Below are 23,621 nucleotides of genomic sequence, written 5' to 3'. Positions count from 1 at the left end.
TGTGTGGCTGTGTGTGAGAGGGTGTGTGCGTGAGGCTGTGCGTGAGAGTGTGTGTGTGAGAGGCTGTGCGTGAGAGTGTGTGTGTGTGTGTGTGTGTGTGAGGCTGTGCGTGAGAGGGTGTGTGTGTGAAGCTGTGCGGGAGAGTGTGTGTGTGTGAGGCTGTGCGTGAGAGGGTGTGTGTGTTGCTGTGCGTGAGAGGTTATGTGGGTGAGGCTGTGCGTGAGAGTGTGTGTGTGACGCTGTGCGTAATAGGGTGTGTGTCTGTGTGAGGCTGTGCGTGAGAGGGCGTGTATGTGTGAGGCTGTGCGTTAGAGTCTGTGTGTGTGAGGCTGTGTGTGAGAGGGTGTGTGCGAGGCTGTGCGTGAGAGGGTGTGTGTGTGTGAGGCTGTGCGTGAGAAGGTGTGTGTGTGAGGCCGTGCATGAGAGGGTGTGTGTGTGTGAGACTGTGCGTGAGAGGGTGTCTGTGTGAGGCTGTGCGTGAGAGGGTGTGTGTCTGTGAGGCTGTGCGTGAGAAGGTGTGTGTGTGAGGCTGTGCGTGAGAGGGTGTGTGTGTGAGGCTGTGCGGCAGAGGGTGTGCATGTGTGAGGCTGTCCGTGAGAGGGTGTGTGTGTGTGAGAGGGTGTGTATGTGTGCGGCTGTGCTTGAAAGAGTGTGTGTTTGTGAGGCTGTGCGTGAGAGGGTGTGTGTGTGAGGCTGTGTGTGAGAGTGTATGTGTGAGGCTGTGCGTGGGAGGGTGTCTGTGTGTGAGGCTGTGCGTGCGTCAGTGCGTGGGTGTGTGTGTGTGAGGCTGTGCGTGAGAGGGTGTGTGTGTGAGGCTGTTCGACAGTGTGTGTGTGTGTGTGAGGCTGTGCGTGAGAGGGTGTGTGTGTGAGGCTGTGCATGAGAGGGTGTGTGTGTGAGGCTGTGCGTGCGTCAGTGTGTGTGTGTGAGGCAGTGCGTGGGCGGGTGTCTGTGTGTGAGGCCGTTCGACAGTGTGTGTGTGTGAGGCTGTGCGTGAGAGGGTGTGTGTGTGAGGCTGTGCGTGAGAGGGTGTGTGTGTGAGGCTGTTCGACAGTGTGTGTGTGTGTGAGGCTGTGCGTGAGAGGGTGTGTGTGTGAGGCTGTACGTGAGAGGGTGTGTGTGTGAGGCTGTGTGTGAGAGTGTGTGTGTGTGTGAGGCTGTGCGTGACAGTGTGTGTGTGTGAGGCAGTGTGTGACAGAGTGTGTGTGTGAGGCTGTGTGTGAGAGTGTATGTGTGAGGCAGTGCGTGGGAGGGTGTGTGTGTGTGAAGCTGTGCGTGAGAGGGTGTGTGTGTGTGAGGCCGTTCGACAGGGTGTGTGTGTGTGAGGCTGCGCGTGAGAGGGTGTGTGTGTGAGGCTGTGCGTGAGAGGGTGTGTATGTGTGATGGTGTGGGTGAGAGGGTGTGTGTGTGTGTGAGGCTGTGCGTGAGAGGGTGTGTGTGTGAGGCTGTGCGTGAGAGTGTGTGTGTGTGAGGCTGTACGTGAGAGGGTGTGTGTGTGAGAGTGTGTGTGTGTGTGTGAGGCTGTGCGTGATAGTGTGTTTGTGTGAGGCAGTGTGTGAGAGAGTGTGTGTGTGAGGCTGTGTGTGAGAGTGTATGTGTGAGTGTATGTGTGAGGCAGTGCGTGGGAGGGTGTGTGTGTGTGAAGCTGTGCGTGAGAGGGTGTGTGTGTGTGAGGCCGTTCGACAGGGTGTGTGTGTGTGAGGCTGTGCGTGAGAGGGTGTGTGTGTGAGGCTGTGCGTGAGAGGGTGTGTATGTGTGAGGGTGTGGGTGAGAGGGTGTGTGTGTTTGTGTGGCTGTGCATGAGAGGGTGTGTGTGTGAGGCTGTGCGTGACAGTGTATGTGTGAGGCAGTGCGTGGGAGTGTGTGTGTGTGTGAGGCTGTGCGTGCTTCAGTGTGTGTGTGTGAGGTAGTGCGTGGGCGAGTGTGTGTGTGTGTGAGGCAGTGTGGGAGAGAGTGTGTGTGTGAGGCTGTGTGTGAGAGTGTATGTGTGAGGCAGTGCGTGATAGGGTATGCATGTGTGAGGCTGTGGGTGAGAGGGTGTGTGTGTTTGTGTGGCTGTGCATGAGAGGGTGTGTGTGTGAGGCTGTGCGTGAGAGTGTGTTTGTGTGAGGCAGTGTGTGAGAGAGTGTGTGTGTGAGGCTGTGTGTGAGAGTGTATGTGTGAGGCAGTGCGTGGGAGGGTGTGTGTGTGTGAAGCTGTGCGTGAGAGGGTGTGTGTGTGTGAGGCTATGCATGAGAGGGGGTGTGTGTGAGGCTGTGCGTGAGAGTGTTTGAGGGAGAGGCTGTGCTGGAGATGGTGGGCGTGCGTGAAGCTGTGCGTGAGAGGGTGTGTGTGTGTGTGAGGCTGTGCGTGAGAGCGTGTGTGTGTGTGAAATTGTGCGTGAGAGAGTGTGTGTGTCAGGCTGTGTGTGTGAGGCTGCGTGTGAGAGAGTGTGTGTGAGGGTGTGCGTAATAGGGTCTGTGTGTGACGCTGTGTATGAGAGGGTGTGTGCGTGAGGCTGTGGGTGAGAGTGTGTGTGTGTGAGGCTGTGCGTGAGAGGGTGCATGTGAGAGGCTGTGCGTGAGAGTGTGTGTGTGAGGCTGTGCGTGAGAGGGTGTGTGTCTGTGAGGCTGTGCGTGAGAGGGTGTGTGTGAGGCTGTGCGTGAGAGATTTTGTGTGGGTGAGGCTGTGCGTGAGAGTGTGTGTGTGAGGCTGTGCTTGAGAGGGTGTGTGTGTGTGAGGCTGTGCATGAGAGGGCGTGTATTTGTGAGGCTCTGCGTGAAAGGATGTGTGTGTGAGGCTGTGCGTGAGAGTGTGTGTGTGAGGCTGTGCGTGAGAGGGTGTGCGTGTGAGAAGCTGTGCATGAGAGTGTGTGTATGTGAGGCTGTGCGTGAGAGTGTGTGTGTGAGGCTGTGCGTGAGAGGGCGTGTATGTGTGAGGCTGTGCGTGAGAGGGTGTGTGAGTGTGAGGCTGTGCGTGAGAGGGTGTGTGTGAGGCTGTGCGTGAGAGATTGTGTGTGGGTGAGGCTGTGCGTGAGAGGGCGTGTATGTGTGAAGCTGTGCGTGAGAGGATGTGTGTGTGATGCTGTGCGTGAGAGTGTGTGTGTGTGAGGCTGTGCGTGACAGGGTGTGTGTGTGTGTGACGCTGTGCGTGAGACTGTGTGTGTGTGAGGCTGTGTGTGAGAGGATGTGTGTGTATGTGGCTGTGGTTGAGAGGGAGTGTATGTGTGTGGCTGTGCATGAGAGGGTGTGTGCGAGGCTGTGCCTGAGAGAGTGCGTGTGTGTGAGGCTGTGCATGAGAGGGTGTGTGTGTGTGAAGTTGTGCCTGAGAGAGTGTGTGTGTCAGGCTGTGTGTGTGAGGCTGTGTGTGAGAGAGTGTGTGTGTGTGTGTGTGAGAGCGTGTGGATGTGTGCGGCTGTGCATGAGAGAGTGTGTGTGTGTGTGTGTGTGTGTGTGTGAGGCTGTGCGTGAGAGGGTTTGTGTGTGTGAGAGGGTGTGTATGTGTGCGGCTGTGCGTGACAGAGTGTGTGTGTGAGGCTGTGTGTGAGATGGTGTGTGTGTCAGGCTGAGCGTGAGAGAGTATGTGTGTGAGGCTGTGCGTGAGAGTGTGTGCATGTGTGAGGCTGTGCGTGAGAGTGTGTGTGTGTCAGAGGGTGTGTATGTATGCGGCTGTGCGTGAGAGAGTGTGTGTGTGAGGCTGTGCGTGAGAGGGTGTGTGTGTGTGTGAGGCTGTGCATGTGTGAGGCTGTGCGTGAGAGGGTTTGTGTGTGTGAGAGGGTGTGTATGTGTGCGGCTGTGCGTGAGAGAGTGTGTGTGTGAGGCTGTGCGTGAGAGAGTGTGTGTGTGAGGCTGTGCGTGAGAGGGTGTGCATGTGTGAGGCTTTGCGTGAGAGGGTGTGTGTGTCAGGCTGTGCCTGAGAGAGTATGTGTGTGAGGCTGTGTGTGAGTGGGTGTGCATGTGTGAGGCCGTGCGTGAGAGTGTGTGTGTGTCAGAGGGTGTGTATGTATGCGGCTGTGCGTGAGAGAGTGTGTGTGTGAGGCTGTGCGTGAGAGGGTGTGTGTGTGAGGCTGTGCGTGAGAGTGTGTGTGTGTCAGAGGGTGTGTATGTATGCGGCTGTGCGTGAGAGAGTGTGTGTGTGAGGCTGTGCATGAGAGGGTGTGTGTGTGAGGCTGTGCGTGAGAGAGTGTGTGTGTGCGAGGCCATTCGACTGTGTGTGTGTGTGTGTGTGAGGCTGTGCGTGAGAGAGTGTGTGTGTGAGGCTGTGTGTGAGAGGGTGTGTGTGTGTGAAGCTGTGCGTTAGAGTGTGTGTGTGTGAGGCTGTGCGTGAGAGTGTGTGTGTGAGGCTGTGGGTGACAGCGTGTGTGTATGTGAAGTTGTGCGTGAGAAAGTGTGTGTGTCAGGCTGTGTGTGTGAGGCTGTGTGTGAGAGGGTGTGTGTTTGAAGCTGTGCGTGAGAGTGTGTGTGGGTGAGGCTGTGCGTGAGAGTGCATGTGTGAGGCTGTGCGTGCGTCAGTGTGTGTGTGTGAGGCAGTGTATGAAAGAGTGTGTTTGTGAGGCTGTGTGTGAGACTGTATGTGTGAGGCAGTGCGTGGGAGGGTGTGTGTGTGTGTGAGGCTGTGCGTGAGAGCCTGTGTGTATGTGAAGTTGTGTGTGAGAGAGTGTGTGTGTCAGGCTGTGAGTGTGAGGCTGTGTGTGAGAGGGTGTGTGGGTGAGGCTGTGCGTGAGAGTGTGTGTGTGAGAGGCTGTGCGTGAGAGTGTGTGTGTGTGTGTGAGGCTGTGCGGGAGAGTGTGTGTGTGTGAGGCTGTGCGTGAGAGGGTGTGTGTGTTGCTGTGCGTGAGAGGTTATGTGGGTGAGGCTGTGCGTGAGAGTGTGTGTGTGTGAGGCTGTGTGTGAGAGGGTGTGTGCGAGGCTGTGCGTGAGAGGGTGTGTGTGTGTGAGGCTGTGCGTGAGAGGGTGTGTGTGTGAAGCTGTGTGTGAGAGTGTGTGTGGGTGAGCCTGTGCGTGAGAGTGTGTGTGTGAGGCTGTGAGTGAGAGGGCGTGTGTGTGTGAGGCTGTGCGTGATAGGGCCTGTGTGTGTGAGGCTGTGCGTGAGAGGGTGTGTGTGTGTGTGTGAGGCTGTGCCTGAGAGTGTGTGTGTGTGAGGGTGTGTGTGAGAGGGTGTGTGCGAGGCTGTGCGTGAGAGGGTGTGTGTGTGTGAGGCTGTGCGTGAGAGGGCGTGTATGTGTGAGGCTGTGCGTTAGAGTCTGTGTGTGTGAGGCTGTGTGTGAGAGGGTGTGTGCGAGGCTGTGCGTGAGAGGGTGTGTGTGTGTGAGGCTGTGTGTGAGAGGGTGTGTGTGAGGCTGTGAGTGAGAGGGCGTGTGTGTGTGAGGCTGTGCGTGATAGGGCCTGTGTGTGTGAGGCTGTGCGTGAGAGGGTGTGTGTGTGTGTGTGAGGCTGTGCCTGAGAGTGTGTGTGTGTGAGGGTGTGTGTGCGGCTGTGCGTGAGAGGGCGTGTGTGTGTGAGGCTGTGCGTGAGAGCGTGTGTGTGAGGCTGTGCGTGAGAGTGTGTGTGTGAGAGGCTGTGCGTGAGAGTGTGTGTGTGTGTGAGGCTGTGCGTGAGAGGGTGTGTGTGTGAGGCTGTGTGTGAGAGTGTGTGTGTGTGTGAGGCTGTGCGTGACAGTGTGTGTGTGTGAGGCAGTGTGTGACAGAGTGTGTGTGTGAGGCTGTGTGTGAGAGTGTATGTGTGAGGCAGTGCGTGGGAGGGTGTGTGTGTGTGAAGCTGTGCGTGAGAGGGTGTGTGTGTGTGAGGCCGTTCGACAGGGTGTGTGTGTGTGAGGCTGTGCGTGAGAGGGTGTGTGTGTGAGGCTGTGCGTGAGAGGGTGTGTATGTGTGATGGTGTGGGTGAGAGGGTGTGTGTGTGTGTGAGGCTGTGCGTGAGAGGGTGTGTGTGTGAGGCTGTGCGTGAGAGTGTGTGTGTGTGAGGCTGTACGTGAGAGGGTGTGTGTGTGAGAGTGTGTGTGTGTGTGTGAGGCTGTGCGTGATAGTGTGTTTGTGTGAGGCAGTGTGTGAGAGAGTGTGTGTGTGAGGCTGTGTGTGAGAGTGTATGTGTGAGTGTATGTGTGAGGCAGTGCGTGGGAGGGTGTGTGTGTGTGAAGCTGTGCGTGAGAGGGTGTGTGTGTGTGAGGCCGTTCGACAGGGTGTGTGTGTGTGAGGCTGTGCGTGAGAGGGTGTGTGTGTGAGGCTGTGCGTGAGAGGGTGTGTATGTGTGAGGGTGTGGGTGAGAGGGTGTGTGTGTTTGTGTGGCTGTGCATGAGAGGGTGTGTGTGTGAGGCTGTGCGTGAGAGTGTATGTGTGAGGCAGTGCGTGGGAGTGTGTGTGTGTGTGAGGCTGTGCGTGCTTCAGTGTGTGTGTGTGAGGTAGTGCGTGGGCGAGTGTGTGTGTGTGTGAGGCCGTTCGACAGTGTGTGTGTGTGTGAGGCAGTGTGGGAGAGAGTGTGTGTGTGAGGCTGTGTGTGAGAGTGTATGTGTGAGGCAGTGCGTGATAGGGTATGCATGTGTGAGGCTGTGGGTGAGAGGATGTGTGTGTTTGTGTGGCTGTGCATGAGAGGGTGTGTGTGTGAGGCTGTGCGTGAGAGTGTGTTTGTGTGAGGCAGTGTGTGAGAGAGTGTGTGTGTGAGGCTGTGTGTGAGAGTGTATGTGTGAGGCAGTGCGTGGGAGGGTGTGTGTGTGTGAAGCTGTGCGTGAGAGGGTGTGTGTGTGTGAGGCTATGCATGAGAGGGGGTGTGTGTGAGGCTGTGCGTGAGAGTGTTTGAGGGAGAGGCTGTGCTGGAGATGGTGGGCGTGCGTGAAGCTGTCCGTGAGAGGGTGTGTGTGTGTGTGAGGCTGTGCGTGAGAGCGTGTGTGTGTGTGAAATTGTGCGTGAGAGAGTGTGTGTGTCAGGCTGTGTGTGTGAGGCTGCGTGTGAGAGAGTGTGTGTGAGGGTGTGCGTAATAGGGTCTGTGTGTGACGCTGTGTATGAGAGGGTGTGTGCGTGAGGCTGTGGGTGAGAGTGTGTGTGTTTGAGGCTGTGCGTGAGAGGGTGCATGTGAGAGGCTGTGCGTGAGAGTGTGTGTGTGAGGCTGTGCGTGAGAGGGTGTGTGTCTGTGAGGCTGTGCGTGAGAGGGTGTGTGTGAGGCTGTGCGTGAGAGATTTTGTGTGGGTGAGGCTGTGCGTGAGAGTGTGTGTGTGAGGCTGTGCTTGAGAGGGTGTGTGTGTGTGAGGCTGTGCATGAGAGGGCGTGTATTTGTGAGGCTCTGCGTGAAAGGATGTGTGTGTGAGGCTGTGCGTGAGAGTGTGTGTGTGAGGCTGTGCGTGAGAGGGTGTGCGTGTGAGAAGCTGTGCATGAGAGTGTGTGTATGTGAGGCTGTGTGTGAGAGTGTGTGTGTGAGGCTGTGCGTGAGAGGGCGTGTATGTGTGAGGCTGTGCGTGAGAGGGTGTGTGAGTGTGAGGCTGTGCGTGAGAGGGTGTGTGTGAGGCTGTGCGTGAGAGATTGTGTGTGGGTGAGGCTGTGCGTGAGAGGGCGTGTATGTGTGAAGCTGTGCGTGAGAGGATGTGTGTGTGATGCTGTGCGTGAGAGTGTGTGTGTGTGAGGCTGTGCGTGACAGGGTGTGTGTGTGTGACGCTGTGCGTGAGACTGTGTGTGTGTGAGGCTGTGTGTGAGAGGATGTGTGTGTATGTGGCTGTGGTTGAGAGGGAGTGTATGTGTGTGGCTGTGCGTGAGAGGGTGTGTGCGAGGCTGTGCCTGAGAGAGTGCGTGTGTGTGAGGCTGTGCATGAGAGGGTGTGTGTGTGTGAAGTTGTGCCTGAGAGAGTGTGTGTGTCAGGCTGTGTGTGTGAGGCTGTGTGTGAGAGAGTGTGTGTGTGTGTGTGTGAGAGCGTGTGGATGTGTGCGGCTGTGCATGAGAGAGTGTGTGTGTGTGTGTGTGTGTGTGTGAGGCTGTGCGTGAGAGGGTTTGTGTGTGTGAGAGGGTGTGTATGTGTGCGGCTGTGCGTGACAGAGTGTGTGTGTGAGGCTGTGTGTGAGATGGTGTGTGTGTCAGGCTGAGCGTGAGAGAGTATGTGTGTGAGGCTGTGCGTGAGAGGGTGTGCATGTGTGAGGCTGTGCGTGAGAGTGTGTGTGTGTCAGAGGGTGTGTATGTATGCGGCTGTGCGTGAGAGAGTGTGTGTGTGAGGCTGTGCGTGAGAGGGTGTGTGTGTGTGTGAGGCTGTGCATGTGTGAGGCTGTGCGTGAGAGGGTTTGTGTGTGTGAGAGGGTGTGTATGTGTGCGGCTGTGCGTGAGAGAGTGTGTGTGTGAGGCTGTGCGTGAGAGAGTGTGTGTGTGAGGCTGTGCGTGAGAGGGTGTGCATGTGTGAGGCTTTGCGTGAGAGGGTGTGTGTGTCAGGCTGTGCCTGAGAGAGTATGTGTGTGAGGCTGTGTGTGAGTGGGTGTGCATGTGTGAGGCCGTGCGTGAGAGTGTGTGTGTGTCAGAGGGTGTGTATGTATGCGGCTGTGCGTGAGAGAGTGTGTGTGTGAGGCTGTGCGTGAGAGGGTGTGTGTGTGAGGCTGTGCGTGAGAGTGTGTGTGTGTCAGAGGGTGTGTATGTATGCGGCTGTGCGTGAGAGAGTGTGTGTGTGAGGCTGTGCATGAGAGGGTGTGTGTGTGAGGCTGTGCGTGAGAGAGTGTGTGTGTGCGAGGCCATTCGACTGTGTGTGTGTGTGTGTGAGGCTGTGCGTGAGAGAGTGTGTGTGTGAGGCTGTGTGTGAGAGGGTGTGTGTGTGTGAAGCTGTGCGTTAGAGTGTGTGTGTGTGAGGCTGTGCGTGAGAGTGTGTGTGTGAGGCTGTGGGTGAGAGCGTGTGTGTATGTGAAGTTGTGCGTGAGAAAGTGTGTGTGTCAGGCTGTGTGTGTGAGGCTGTGTGTGAGAGGGTGTGTGTTTGAAGCTGTGCGTGAGAGTGTGTGTGGGTGAGGCTGTGCGTGAGAGTGCATGTGTGAGGCTGTGCGTGCGTCAGTGTGTGTGTGTGAGGCAGTGTATGAAAGAGTGTGTTTGTGAGGCTGTGTGTGAGACTGTATGTGTGAGGCAGTGCGTGGGAGGGTGTGTGTGTGTGTGAGGCTGTGCGTGAGAGCCTGTGTGTATGTGAAGTTGTGTGTGAGAGAGTGTGTGTGTCAGGCTGTGAGTGTGAGGCTGTGTGTGAGAGGGTGTGTGGGTGAGGCTGTGCGTGAGAGTGTGTGTGTGAGAGGCTGTGCGTGAGAGTGTGTGTGTGTGTGTGAGGCTGTGCGGGAGAGTGTGTGTGTGTGAGGCTGTGCGTGAGAGGGTGTGTGTGTTGCTGTGCGTGAGAGGTTATGTGGGTGAGGCTGTGCGTGAGAGTGTGTGTGTGACTCTGTGCGTGATAGGGTGTGTGTCTGTGTGAGGCTGTGCGTGAGAGGGCGTGTATGTGTGAGGCTGTGCGTTAGAGTCTGTGTGTGTGAGGCTGTGTGTGAGAGGGTGTGTGCGAGGCTGTGCGTGAGAGGGTGTGTGTGTGTGAGGCTGTGCGTGAGAGGGTGTGTGTGTGAAGCTGTGTGTGAGAGTGTGTGTGGGTGAGCCTGTGCGTGAGAGTGTGTGTGTGAGGCTGTGAGTGAGAGGGCGTGTGTGTGTGAGGCTGTGCGTGATAGGGCCTGTGTGTGTGAGGCTGTGCGTGAGAGGGTGTGTGTGTGTGTGTGAGGCTGTGCCTGAGAGTGTGTGTGTGTGAGGGTGTGTGTGCGGCTGTGCGTGAGAGGGCGTGTGTGTGTGAGGCTGTGCGTGAGAGCGTGTGTGTGAGGCTGTGTGTGAGAGGGTGTCTGTGTGATGCTGTGCGTGAGAGTGTGTGTGTGAGAGGCTGTGCGTGAGAGTGTGTGTGTGTGTGAGGCTGTGCGTGAGAGGGTGTGTGTGAGGCTGTGCAGGAGAGTGTGTGTGTGTTGCTGTGCGTGAGAGGGTGGGTGTATGTGAAGTTGTGCGTGAGAGAGTGTGTGTGTCAGGCTGTGTGTGTGAGGCTGTGTGTGAGAGGGTGTGTGCGTGAGGCTGTGCGTGAGAAGGTGTGTGTGTGTGAGGCTGTGCATGAGAGGGTGTGTGTGTGAGGCTGTGCGTTCGAGTGTATGTGTGCGGCTGCGCGTGAGAGGGCGTGTGTGTGTGAGGCTGTGCGTGAGAGTGTGTGTGTGTGAGGGTGTGTGTGCGGCTGTGCGTGTGTGTGTGAGGCTGTGCGTGAGAGCGTGTGTGTATGAGGGTGTGCGTGAGAGGGTGTGTGTGTGTGTGAGGCTGTGCGTGAGAGGGTGTGTGTGTGAAGCTGTGTGTGAGAGTGTGTGTGGGTGAGCCTGTGCGTGAGAGTGTGTGTGTGAGGCTGTGAGTGAGAGGGCGTGTGTGTGTGAGGCTGTGCGTGATAGGGCGTGTGTGTGTGAGGCTGTGCGTGAGAGGGTGTGTGTGTGTGTGTGTGTGAGGCTGTGCCTGAGAGTGTGTGTGTGTGAGGGTGTGTGTGCGGCTGTGCGTGAGAGGGCGTGTGTGTGTGAGGCTGTGCGTGAGAGCGTGTGTGTGTGAGGCTGTGTGTGAGAGGGTGTGTGCGTGAGGCTGTGCGTTGGAGTGTGTGTGTGAGAGGCTGTGCGTGAGAGTGTGTGTGTGTGAGGCTGTGCGTGAGAGGGTGTGTGTGTTGCTGTGCGGGAGAGGTTGTGTGTGGGTGAGGCTGTGTGTGAGAGTGTGTGTGTGAGGCTGTGCATGATAGTGTGGGTGTGTGTGTGATGCTGTGTGTGAGGGCGTGTACGTGTGAGGCTGTGCGTTAGAGTGTGTGTGTGTGAGGCTGTGCGTGAGAGAATGTGTGTGAGGCTGTGCGTGAGAGGGTGTGTGTGTGTGAGGCTGTGCGTGAGAGCGTGTGTGTATGTGAAGTTGTGTGTGAGAGAGTGTGTGTGTCAGGCTGTGTGTGTGAGGCTGTGTGTGAGAGGGTGTGTGCGTGAGGCTGTGCGTGAGAGTGTGTGTGTGAGAGGCTGTGCGTGAGAGGGTGTGTGTGTGAAGCTGTGCGGGAGAGTGTGTGTGTGTGAGGCTGTGCGTGAGAGGGTGTGTGTGTTGCTGTGCGTGAGAGGTTGTGTGTGTGAGGCTGTGCGTGAGAGTGTGTGTGTGACGCTGTGCGTGATAGGGTGGGTGTGTGTGTGAGGCTGTGCGTGAGAGGGCGTGTATGTGTGAGGCTGTGCGTGAGAGAGCGTGTGTGAGGCTGTTCGGGAGAGGTTGTGTGTGGGTGAGGCTGTGCGTGAGAGTGTGTGTGTGAGGCTGTGCATGATAGGGTGGGTGTGTGTGTGATGCTGTGTGTGAGAGGGCGTGTATGTGTGAGGCTGTGCGTTAGAGTGTGTGTGTGTGAGGCTGTGCGTGAGAGAATGTGTGTGCGGCTGTGCGTGAGAGGGTGTGTGTTTGTGAGGCTGTGCGTGACAGCGTGTGTGTATGTGAAGTTGTGCGTGAGAGAGTGTGTGTGTCAGGCTGTGTGTGTGAGGCTGTGTGTGAGAGGGTGTGTGCGTGAGGCTGTGCGTGAGAGTGTGTGTGTGAGAGGCTGTGCGTGAGAGTGTGTGTGTGTGAGGCTGTGCGTGAGAGGGTGTGTGTGTTGCTGTGCGTGAGAGGGTGTGTGTGTGTGAGGCTGTGCATGAGAGGGTGTGTGTGTGAAGCTGTGCGTGAGAGTGTGTGTGTGAGGCTGTACGTGAGAGGGCGTGTATGTGTGAGGCTGTGCGTTCGCGTGTATGTGTGAGGCTGTGCATGAGAGGGCGTGTGTGTGTGAGGCTGTGGGTGAGAGTGTGTGTGTGTGGGGCTGTGCATGAGAGTGTATGTGTGTGAGGGTGTGTGTGCGGCTGTGCGTGAGAGGGCGTGTGTGTGTGAGGCTGTGCGTGACAGCGTGTGTGTATGAGGGTGTGTGTGAGAGGGTGTGTGTGTGTGAGGCTGTGCATGTGAGTGTATGTGTGAGGCTGTGCGTGAGAGGGCATGTGTGTGTGAGGCTGTGCGTGAGAGGGTGTGTGTGTGTGTGTGAGGCTGTGCGTGACAGTGTGTGTGTATGAGGGTGTGTGTGTGTGAGGCTGTGCGTGAGAGGGTGTGTGTGTGTGTGTGGCTGTGCGTGTGTGTGTGTATGTGTGAGGCTGTGTGTGAGAGGGTGTGTGTGTGTGAGGCTGTGCGTGAGAGGGTGTGTGGGTGTGAGGCTGTGCGTGAGAGTGTGTGTGGGTGTGGATTTGACCCCTGGTTCAGTTCCTGTTATTTCATGTTATCAATCAATAAAACCTAAATGTCCCAAACAGAACGTGAAGTTCTTAGAAGACAAGCTCATCTCCTGCTCCACTCAAATGTTGCCTCTTAAATAGATTAAACCCCTCAGCAATATCCAAAAGTTAGTAAAACAAAACCTTCAATTTTTATCGCTTTCTAAGGCAAAGAAAGATGACCAAATGCATAAGGAGGGCCTCGGGTCTCGAGCTTTGCACTGAAGACTTGGTCAGTAATGTTGGTTTGATGGAAAGTGAGATAAGAGCGCAGATATCTCCCACATTGGATGGAACAAGAGAGAGTGTTTATTCATACCTTCCTGTCAGCTGCAGTGTACCTCCTGGCTTTCGTAGATGTATGTAGTGGCAGTGATGTAGGAGGGCCCTTCCTGACCTGAAGGCTCAGTGGACTACACTGTAGCTGGTTTATTTTTTTAAGAACAGATTTCAGGAAATTTTAGTACCTTGTGTATAATACCTATTTATGTTACATGCTGACTGTTATTTCCTGGCAATCAACTGCGGATTTATCATCCGATAAGCTCGGACCAATTATGTTGCAGTCATTAATTCTTCAGAGTAACCTCATCAGGTATTGACTGCTGTGCTTTGTTGTCACCTCACCTCTCAGCCCGGCCCCCAGGGACACTGTAATCAAGGCAGTGACTTTGTCCCTGTCAGTAAGGTGGGTTTGTGAGGAAATCCCCCATTGAGGCCATGCAGAAGATTGAAGTCTCCACTTGACACCAGCAGTGGGGGCTAGTTAGGTCAGTTGACCGGAGAGTTAGCTTGCACTTTGGAGTGACACCAGAGATGAAGGGTCAATTCCCACATGAGCTGTGGTGACCATGAAGTGCTCTTCTTCTCAATCTCACCCCCCTCCGCCCCAGGTGAAACCAGCACCAGCCTGTTTGCAGATGATGCCTAGATTGGCGGTATAGTGGACAGTGAAGAAGGCTATCTAAGATTACAATGGGATTTTGACCAGATGGGCCAATGGGCCAAGGAGAAGCCAATGGGGTTGAAATTGGATAAATGTGAGGTGTTGCATTTTGGTATGATAAAACATGGCAGGGCTTAACACAGTTAATGGTAGGGCCCTGGGGAGTGCTGTTAAACAGAGAAACCAAGGGATGCAGATGCATAGTTCCTTAAAAGTGGTGTCACAGATTGAAAGGATAGTAAAGAAGGCATTTGACACGTTTGCCTTCATTGGCCGGAGCATTGACTAGAGGAGTTTGGATGTCATGTTGCAGCTGTACAGGATATTGGTGAGGCCAGCTTTAGAATACTGAGCAGCAGAACCAAGTCAGTCCCAAAGACTTAATGTGCGATCCTTGGCAGTGATTGCTAACTAGGAACTTTCCTGTGAGAAAGACATCACTCACAAAGATCTGAAAATTACACTGAGTTGTGGTATCATTTCCCCCTGCTATCTATATAGAGGCATTGAGGCGGCACAGTGGCTCAGTGGTTAGAGCTACAGACCAGCCCCCAAACCAACCCCCCTTCTTGTAAACCTCCTCTGTATCCATCCAAGGCCAGCACATCCTTCCTTAGATTTGGGGCCCAAAACTGCTCCAATTATCCCAAATGCAGTCTGACCAGGGCCTTATAAACTTCAGCAAATCATTCAACTGTTGTATTTTAGCCGTCTTTAAAGGAATGCTAATATTGCATTTCTCTTCCTACCTGCCAACTGTACCTAGATGCTAACCTTAAGAGAATCCTGAACTAGGACTCCTAAGACACCATCCATTTTTAGGTGCTGTCTGAAGCTGCTCCTGACATGCCCTCCTGCACTCTCCATTGAACCAACGTTGATCCCCTGGCTTGATGGTAATGGTTGAGTGGGGGATATGCCGGCCATGGGGTTACAGATTATGCTGGCGTACAGTTCCGCTGCTGTTGATGGCCCACAGCGCCTCATGGATGGAAATTGAGAGTCAACCATATTGTTGTGGGTCTGGCACAAGTAGGCCAGACTAGATAAAGATGGCAGATTTCTCGCCCTAAAGGACATTAGTGAACCAGATGGATTTTTCCAACAATCAACAATGGATTCATGGTCATCATTATGCTCTCAATTAAAGACTTTTAAAAAAATTAATTCAAATTCTACCATCTGCTGTGGCAGGATTTGAACCCAGGTCCCTTGACCATTAGTTGAATTTCTGGATAAACAGTCTAATGATAATACCACTAGGCCATTGCTTCCCCACTTTTTTGCTTTTTTTTAGTGCTCTTCTGCAGTTTTTGAAGGATTTTCAATCTTCTCGCTCTCCACTAACTTTCACCACCTTGTATGCTTTTTCTTTTCCTTATATGCTGTCCCTGACTTTTCCTGCCAGCCTTAACTTGTCCTCCCCTTAGTATGGATGTCCTTCATTGGGATGAATTTCTGCTATGCCTCCTGGATTACTGCCAGAAACACCTGCCTTTGCTGCTCCATCATCTTCGCTGCTAGGCTCCCCCTTCCAAAAAACTCTAGCCAGCTCCACTCTCATGTCTTTGTAGTTCCCTTTACTCAATTGTAAGACTGTTACATCTGCTTCCAGCTTCTCCTCCTTAACCTACAGGGTGAATCGTGTCACATTGTGGTCATTGCCCCCCAGGGGATCCTTCACGCTCGGCTCCCAAATCAAGTTTGCCTCATTACACATCACCAAATCAGAATTGCCTGTTCCCTAGTGCACTTAACCACAAACTGCTCCAAAAGACCATTTTGTAGACATTCCACAAATTCTTCTACTTGAGATCTACTACCAGTCTGATTTTCCCATGGTTATTGTAATAGTGCCTTTCTTAGGCACTTGGTTAAATTTGCCACTTTGAATATGCTTTTAATCATCTGTCCCAATGCTCTTTTTGTGGGTCAGTGACACCAATAGTTCCTGAAAGGCAAGAAATTGGGGTTATTTAATCTCAGCCTGACCCAGCAGTGCATCACAACTAATGCAATCAGACAGAAGGTCAGTTCCTAGGTTTGAGCCAATGCCTGTCCCCTGTGAATGAGAGGCAATGTTGGATCAGCCCATGGTTCTATTGAATAGGGGAGTAGGTTCAAGGGGCAAAAGGGCCTACTGTTTGTTCCCGTCTCTTCTGGTCTTATCCTACTGTCAGTGTTCAGTGTGATGCCCACTGATTGTCCAGGCCACCCTGTATGCAAGTCAGTGTTGCATGGAGTTTTGGGCTTGTAAATTGAAGGATAAACCTGATGATCAGCAAGTATGATACACAAAGGGATTCTAATTCACTGACGTTTGTGTGAAGAACGTATTGACATTGATAACAATGACCTGGACATAGTGGTGCCCCAGTGTGTCTCCTGTCCTTGTCCTTCTAGGGGTACAGGTCATTTACTAAGAGGGTATTTTTCTTAAACTGGAAAAATAATAGTTTATTATAAAAGGAAGACAGTGTTTGTCATTTGCATTGAGCTTTGAAAAGTCAGCAAGGAATCTAACCCTATCTCTGAAAGGACTTACAAAGGGGTTAATATTTTGTTGAGTGATGGTTAGGTTGTTTGCATCATTTGAGTGGAAAAAAGTGCTCATTTAACTTGCATATGAGTGTGTGAGCCACTACATTACAAACAGCACAGAATGGAATTTTAACCCCATAAACCACAGAGAAAGGGAGTGAAGTATTGAACCCACAACACCAAGGCAGAAATAAGAGCAGAAGCAATTCCTTTTGACTCATTGTTACCTGGTTCATCATTCATGGTAGCCTTTTACATCAGCTCAACTTTCTCATCCTATGCCCATTTCCCCAATTCACTGCCACAGAACGCTGTGGAGGCCAGGTCATTTAGTACATTTAAGTCTGAGATAGATAGGTTCTTGATTGTTAAGGGGACCAAGGGTTACAGCGAGAAAGCGGGAGAATGGGGTTGAGGAACTTATCAGCCATGATCGAATGGCGGAGCAGACTCGATGGACTGAATAACCTAATTTCTGCTCCTATGTCTTATGGTCTTCACCTGATTAGCAGAGTGCCCAAAATTCAATTGATTGAGACTTGAATGGACACCCATGACTGGCAGTCACAGCCCTGGGAGGTAGAGAATTTCCAGGAGTCACAGTGCTCTGGGTGAGGAAGTTTATCCTCTCCTCAGTTCATAATGCCTCACTTACAAACTATTTTTTTCCAGTTTAAGAAAAATATCCTCTTAGTAAATGACCTGTACCCCTAGAAGGACAAGGACAGGAGACACACTGGGGCACTACTATGTCCAAGTCATTGTTATCAATGTCAATACATTCTTCACACATACATCAGTGAATTAGAAGCTTTCTTCTACAACAGCAGTTGAACTGGATGACAATTGTAAATGTCAGTAAAGAGATTGTTGGTTTTTATTGGGTAAGAATATAAAACGTCATAGAGTGAAGGTACATAGATAGGGTCAATATACAGATTAGCCTGGACCTAGTTGAATAGTGGAAAAGGCTCGGGATATCAGATTTCCAAGGATTGTGTTTGTTGAGTTGAGATGCTGAGATGAACAGTCAAAGCACTCCACCACTCACAGCATCAAAGTTCAAACAGGTCAGGGAGGAACTCAGTTAAAGCATAAAAAAAACAATAGAGAGACTGCAAAAGCTGTACATCATTGCAGCGAGAGGCTAAAGCAAGTTCAGAAATGCACAGCTTTGGTGCTCTGGAAAAGAAAGTTAGAATAATTCTTTCAAATCTTAAAATAGGCAAGGAGGTAAAATGTACAAGAAGATTGCTTTGTTGACTTGAAGAGGAGAGCGAGATGTAGGGGTCGAATGTTTCAACGCCCTTGTTTTAGAATTCATGGTATAACATGAACACTGTGTCACTGGTGAAAACCAAAGTAATTGTAGAAATATGATAAGTGCCTGGTATTCCCATGATAACAGATCATTGCATAAAGACTACGAATTGTGGTTTACCACATGTGGCAGACGTCTTAATGGCGACATTTTTGGGGATTGTAACAGCAGTAGCAACAGTTAAAGAACAGAAGAGTTGGCCTGCACACAATGCTCAATACTGCCCCACACAATGCAATGCACTCTACACTGTTCCTTTGGTTTGTTCCTGTGTTTGGTGACGTCCTCACAGTGTGCTTTTGGCTTTTGATTCCCGTGTACTTATTCATGATTGCAGAATGATGTAATGCATGTAGATTGTCTCAGTTGTACTGACAGACAGTGGGATAGTGGTCTTGTGGTTCAGTAGGTGGCGCCACTGCCCCTGAGCCAGTAACTCTGAGCTTAAGTTCAGTCCAGAACTTCTTGGCCATGGGAGCAGTTATCCTGAGTTGATAATCAGCCGGCTGATCTGTCCAACTCCTCCACTCTATCCCCCAAAGAGGAGAAAGTATGCGCAATGATACGAAACAAAGAAAGAAACCAATGAATTTCAGACTGCAAGCATTATCACTGATATTGTGTCTGAGAAATTGCAGTCTCATTACCAAGGGCTGATTGCAATCAGTATCAAAGGGGTGTCACTTTGTTTTACAGAAAACTGTGTAGTTTCATTCAGAGTAATTTGTCAGGGGAAGGAAAGCTTCCTGTAGTGTTGAACCACTGGGAACCGTGGCACCATGGTGCACAATGCAGAAGTGTTCTCTGTTGTAAGAATTTAGTTAACCATTTTAGTCTTGGTCATAAGTTTTAATTCTCTCCTGGTTCCTTAATATCCCAGCACTGAATAATTAAATAAAAACAACAACTAGTAATACAAGTAGGCCACTCAGCCCCTTGAGCATTCTGTGCCACTTGATCATGTTAAGTCTTATCCAATTGCCGCTTACAGAAGTTTAGCCTAACTTCACGCTTAGGTTATGCATGCAACAATCACCTTATTTCCAGTCATTGTTGTTAAGGAAATGTCCCTGTTCACGCCAATGCCTGTACAATACCATTAGAATGAATTTTCTGTCCAGGCTAAGTGTTGTCTCAGCAGAAATCCTGACTGATGAAGTGAGTGAAGGTGTAGGCACTCCTGGATCCATACAATGGTTACAACCTAGAATAGCAACACTTTCACAGTTATTAAGATTGACTGTTGCAAATCTGAAAATGTCACTTACTGCTTGCACAGACATGATGGATTGAATTTCCACCTTCTGTCTGCATGACTGTATGATTTAATGATACGCACCCAGGAACAATGAGTCGTTGAGCACAGAGCCAAAGAACATAGAGATGATGAGTCTTCATGCCCTTTGCATTGTCCAGTAGGATCTGAGGATTTCCCACAGGGCGGTTTTGTCTCATGTCCTTTAATCATCTTGGGTAGCAAAGTCCACCATTTTCCTACTTGAAGTTTTCAGCTGATACCCAATCTGAACATCTTTTTGCAACAGAGTTCCAGATTGTGTGAAGGAAAATGGAGTACGTTAAGTAAGAAGTATTCTTTGAGGGGCCAAATCGCCTGCTCGTCTTAACTGTTGTGTTGGTATGCGATGCAGTGCTCCTACATTCCGCACCTTCTCGTGTTTTAAGTCAGTTTTCCAAATAATTGTTTTTGCACCAAATTCTTGCTGGGTTGTTTATACATGTGGGTCACGGGTTACAGGATGGAGCAGACTTGATGGGCTGAGTAGCATCATTCTGCTCCTATATGTTATGGTCTTATGACCCTGTTCCTAATTCATATGCTTGTATACAGAAACATTGTTTTTCAATAAGTATGAGTTGGTGGGTTGAGTTATTATTACTTTACTGAGCTTTTCACCATCTCCTCAGTGTTTTCTGTTTTTCCTCACTGCTGTTTTGCTTGCTGTCTTGTATATTTTGTTCATGACTTGATCGATAAGGTAGTGTTAGTGTTGGTCCACATAGAAAGGAACAGATCCAGAAATGCTTTCTGATGCATAATGAATGTCACTTCTCCCCTTTCTAATAGTTAATTTCTTACACATTGAAGGAGTCGCATTCGTATGGCAGTTTAAATGTGCTCAGTGCATTCCCAAGCCCTTTTGAAACTTCTGCTTCTGCTGCAGCTGAGAAACATGTGGCAGACAATTTGTGTACACTAATCATGACCCACAAAGAGATGGTGACTGGACCATCTGCGAGGGCACAAAGAGAACTTCTTAACAGCCAGATATTGGCTTAGAAACTCTTACATTCACCCAAATGACTTGGTATTTGCTAAGGCTTTCCTGTGTGTAGATGCTGGCCCTGACACGAAACATTGAAATCCTAGTGTAGATTAAGCTAAAAAATCAGAGGACACCAGGTTATAGTCCAAACGCCTTCTTCACCCGATGAAGGGGCAGCACTATGAAAGCTTGTGATTTCAAATAAACCTGTTGGACTATAACCTGGTGTTGTGTGACTTCTGATCCTGCCCACCCCAGTCTCCTCCGCATCGTGGCTTCTAGTGTAGATCAAATCATTGAGTTTCTGAGCACAGTGTAAACCCTGAACCCTGAAGACTCTATTCAAGCATTCAAGGTAATATCTGAAGTTGAAATGATTACAGCAAAAAAACAGGAGATTGACAACAAGTTAAAATGCTCAGACAGCTGGTGTAGACATGATGGTGCAAATGGCATCTCTCTGGACTGAAACAACTCTGTGATTCTAAAGTGACAGTCTTTCCACAGAGCCAAGGCTCGCACCTTCAATATGTATATATTGTTCATCTTTAGGTAGTGTATTTCAGCACTAAGGACAATTTAAAATACAATCCTTTAGCTTCAAAACTTGTTGTATTGGGATGGAATCGTAGAATTGTGCAGTGCACAAGGACATCATTTGGCCCATTAAAACAGTACCATCTCTTTAACAGACCGAAACAATTTATCCCACTCCTCTATCCATTGTCCATAGCCCTGCAAACCTGTTTCCTTTACAAGATTTTATCCAATTCCCTTTCAAAAGTCAATAGTTGTTTGTGTTTTTTAAGGTGAATTCAAACGGAAAGATTCAAAATCTCAAAATGTTCTGGTGGGATTTGACCTCACTATTAATATCTCCAAGCTAGTTGCTCAGTAACATCACCTCTGTACTGTTTGCATTTTGCATTTCTCATGTGAATGATATTCCTTGTTCGTTTTGAGTGCCTGATTTGTTTCTGCTTTTCTCAGATGAACGCCACACCCACATGCGGAAACAGAAGTATATCTTCAACATCAGCTCAATGGAAAAGGAAGGTTTGCTGGGAGCTGAGCTACGGATCCTGCGGACACGGTCAGCAGATCCAAGGCGGCCACGAGTTCCAGGAACTGTGTACAACCTCCGAATATCCAAGTGCCCCACAGACAGGCAGAAGCCAATTGTACTCGACTCTTGCTCCATTGATATTTTGGATGAGCCCAAATGGGAAGTCTTTAACGTTTGGAAACTCTTCAAAACGTACCGGAAGGAGCAGCCGTTGACTCAACTTTGCATCGAGCTGGAGGCCTTGGTGAGAGGAAGAGCAGTGGATTTAAGAAGCTTAGGTTTTGGCAGGGCTGGTCGCCAAACCAAGGAGAAAGCTCTTCTGCTGGTGTCAGGTAGGACCAAAAAACGGGACCTGTTCTTCAACGAAGTCAAAGCCAGATCGGGCCAGGACGACAAGACTGTTTATGAATTCCTGTTCAACCAGAGGAGGAAGCGAAGGGCCCCTCACACATCCCGACAAGCAAAAGGCAAGAAGGTCAAGCCAAGGTGCACTAGAAGGCCTCTCCACGTGAACTTCAAGGAGATGGGCTGGGATGACTGGATCATAGCTCCATTGGACTATGAAGCCTATCACTGTGAAGGAGTTTGTGACTTTCCTCTTCGGTCTCACTTAGAACCCACAAACCATGCCATTATTCAGACACTGATGAACTCCATGGACCCAGAATCAACTCCACCTAGTTGCTGTGTACCCACAAAACTAAGCCCCATTAGTATTTTGTACATAGACTCTGCCAACAATGTGGTCTATAAACAGTATGAGGATATGGTAGTAGAGTCCTGTGGTTGCAGGTAGCATCGGACTGAGTTATCAGCAATCAGTAATCGGTACAAATATCAGATTTGTGCCATATTGAGTATTGCAGGCCCATTTGGTTTTCTGGTGGCGCCTTTGCCATCAAAACACCATTGACCTTTGGTCATAAGTCAAACATGAATATTTAATGGTGCAGAAAATAAATTGCAGTTAAAGTCAAGCGAAACTCACATTTGGCTCCAAATTAACCACAGTAATCACATTGGCTCTAAAATGTATCTCCTCTGAGTGGCATGTACCCTCGGCTATTGTGAGTTGGCGCCAAGAATCTGATTGACAGTTCGTGTTACTGGTACTTCAAATGACCACCACAATCCACTCACTCATCACTGCTGCTTAAATCAGACAGACCGGAGATAGTGCTGGGAGATGAGAAATTCAGGGAGGAAGAGAATGAAGTGGGTGGTGAGGGCAGAGAACATGGGAGAGAGGGATTAAGTTGTGACATGGCCCTAGAAATATTTTTCATTCTCATTTGGGATAAGCATAATCTGTTTTCAACAGACAGTGGCTAATGTTTCAAACTAGTTTATTAACTTCAAAGCAGTCTCATGGAGCATCATCTGTTGATCATTGCAAACAAGGATGCTATCACAATGTCCTCTGTACTACTGATCAAATAGTTAAGGGGAAATTGAAACCAATTTTCGACAACATGTTAACATCTTTGGTGATGTTAAAGACCAACCATCCACTCATGACCCATTTGAGGGGGGGATGCAGGGAAGGACACATAACATAGGAACATAGCAAATAGGAGCAGAAATAGGCCATTGGGTGCTTTGAGCATGCTCCATCATTCAATACTATCATTGTTGATCATTCAACTCAATTCCCTGTTCCCTTTCCCCACCCACCACACCCCCCCACCAAGAGTACCTTTTATCACTTTAGAACCTAAGGACCATATCTAACTCCTTCTTAAAATGCCCAATATGTTGCCCTCAACCACGTGTTGAGAATTCTCTGCAGCAGAGTTTTCCACCTGCTCCCCACTGTCTGGGTGATGAAAGTTCTCATCTGGGGCCTATCCTGTATTATTGGACTGTCGCAGTCATCAGGAACATCCTTCCTGCATTTATCCTGTCTAGTCCTGCCAGAATTTTACAGGTGTATGAGGTTGCCCCTATTATATGCTAAAATCCAGTGAATTTAGTCCTACCCTATCCGATATCCCTTCATACATCAGCCCAGCAAGGTCACAGGCAACCATCTGCTTGTTGTCAGCACTGACCATCCATGTTGTAGGTGAGTACTTGGTATGTAGTAATGATCAATCCTCCTGGGGAAAAGATATTAATCTCGAAACAGTTCTCCTACTATTTGCACTCTTCAGTCCACGATCAGGCATTTGTTGGCTGACATTCAAATGTTTTGTTATCTGAGAAAGTTGAACAGATAACAATTAAGATGTACTCAATATCTGGTTCTATCAGAACTTCCAGCAAATTCTTATCGACTGCTGTGCATTAAACAGCTGCTTTCTTGTTAAAGTGAACTTATAAATCACACAATTTTCAAACTGGTGTCAGCTAGTGAGCAGTTTTATTTTAAGACAGGTGGTCCAGAGGTTTGAACACTGAATAGATGGATTTCCATTCTTAGTCCCGTTAAAAATATTTTTTGAAGTTCTTTTTAGAATAAACAAGGGGAAAGGACAGGGGAGGAAGCAGGCAGACCATATATCAGCATCTCTGAACCTGATGAACACCGTATCAATGTTACTTCTCAAAAAACATTCATTACATTTGGTCAAAAATGGAGCCAACAAGTAACAACTCCAGATGCATAAAAGTAGGCAAGTTCTCGATTAGACAATACTGTGTATACATTGCGATTCAAAAACTAAACAATGAGAAAATATATGGATGGCTCTATATAAAATATATGGATGTGGTTAGTACTTCTGCCTCACAGTGCTAGGGAACACAGGTTCAATTCCACCCTTAGCACTGTCTTTGCACATTCTTCCTATATCTGCACAGATCCCCCTTCCAGATGCTCTGGTTTCCTCCTATAGTCCAAAGATGTATTGGTTAGATGGATTGGCCATGCTAAATTGTCTGGAGTGCCCAGGGACGTATAGGCTAGATGATTGGCCATGGGAAGTGCAGGGTTGTGGGGATAGAATGGGGGGCTGGGTCTGGGTGGGATGCACTCCAGAGGGTTGGGTATGGACTCAATGGGGTGAATGGCTTGCTTCTGCACTGCAGGGATTCTATAATGTTGCTTAAAAGCTGAAATAAAAACTCAAATATTTTGTTATTTTGAATTACCACAGCCAGTGCAAGAACTGAATCTGTTCTGTGGCTTCTACTGTGCATCCTATTCTCATCTTCCAGTCAACTGGGCAAACTGATCACCCCTTTATGGTGGCACGGTGCCTCTGTTATTAGCACTGCAGCCTCACAGCGCCAGGGACCCAGGTTCAGTTCTACCCTCGGGCG

At 50.2% G+C, this 23,621-nt stretch overlaps 1 protein-coding gene across 1 annotated transcript in view; it reads left to right on the top strand.

The window, feature by feature from the left end:
* The window catches only part of gdf5 (growth differentiation factor 5), a 231,604-nt gene extending 208,301 nt beyond the window's left edge, over nucleotides 1-23,303 (top strand). Inside the window, exon 4 of the mRNA XM_048549700.2 lies at nucleotides 20,282-23,303. Within this exon, the coding sequence (XP_048405657.2) occupies nucleotides 20,282-21,153 (872 nt within the window). The 3' untranslated portion in view covers nucleotides 21,154-23,303. The remainder of the gene's footprint in view (nucleotides 1-20,281) is intronic.
* Nucleotides 23,304-23,621: the final 318 nt, after the last annotated feature.

This window comes from Stegostoma tigrinum, chromosome 19, assembly GCF_030684315.1.
Source record: "Stegostoma tigrinum isolate sSteTig4 chromosome 19, sSteTig4.hap1, whole genome shotgun sequence".
In the NCBI taxonomy this organism is placed as follows: Eukaryota; Metazoa; Chordata; class Chondrichthyes; order Orectolobiformes; family Stegostomatidae; genus Stegostoma; species Stegostoma tigrinum.
The sequence above is the reverse complement of the archived record's forward strand: the minus strand, read 5'-3'. Positions and strand labels throughout refer to the sequence as shown.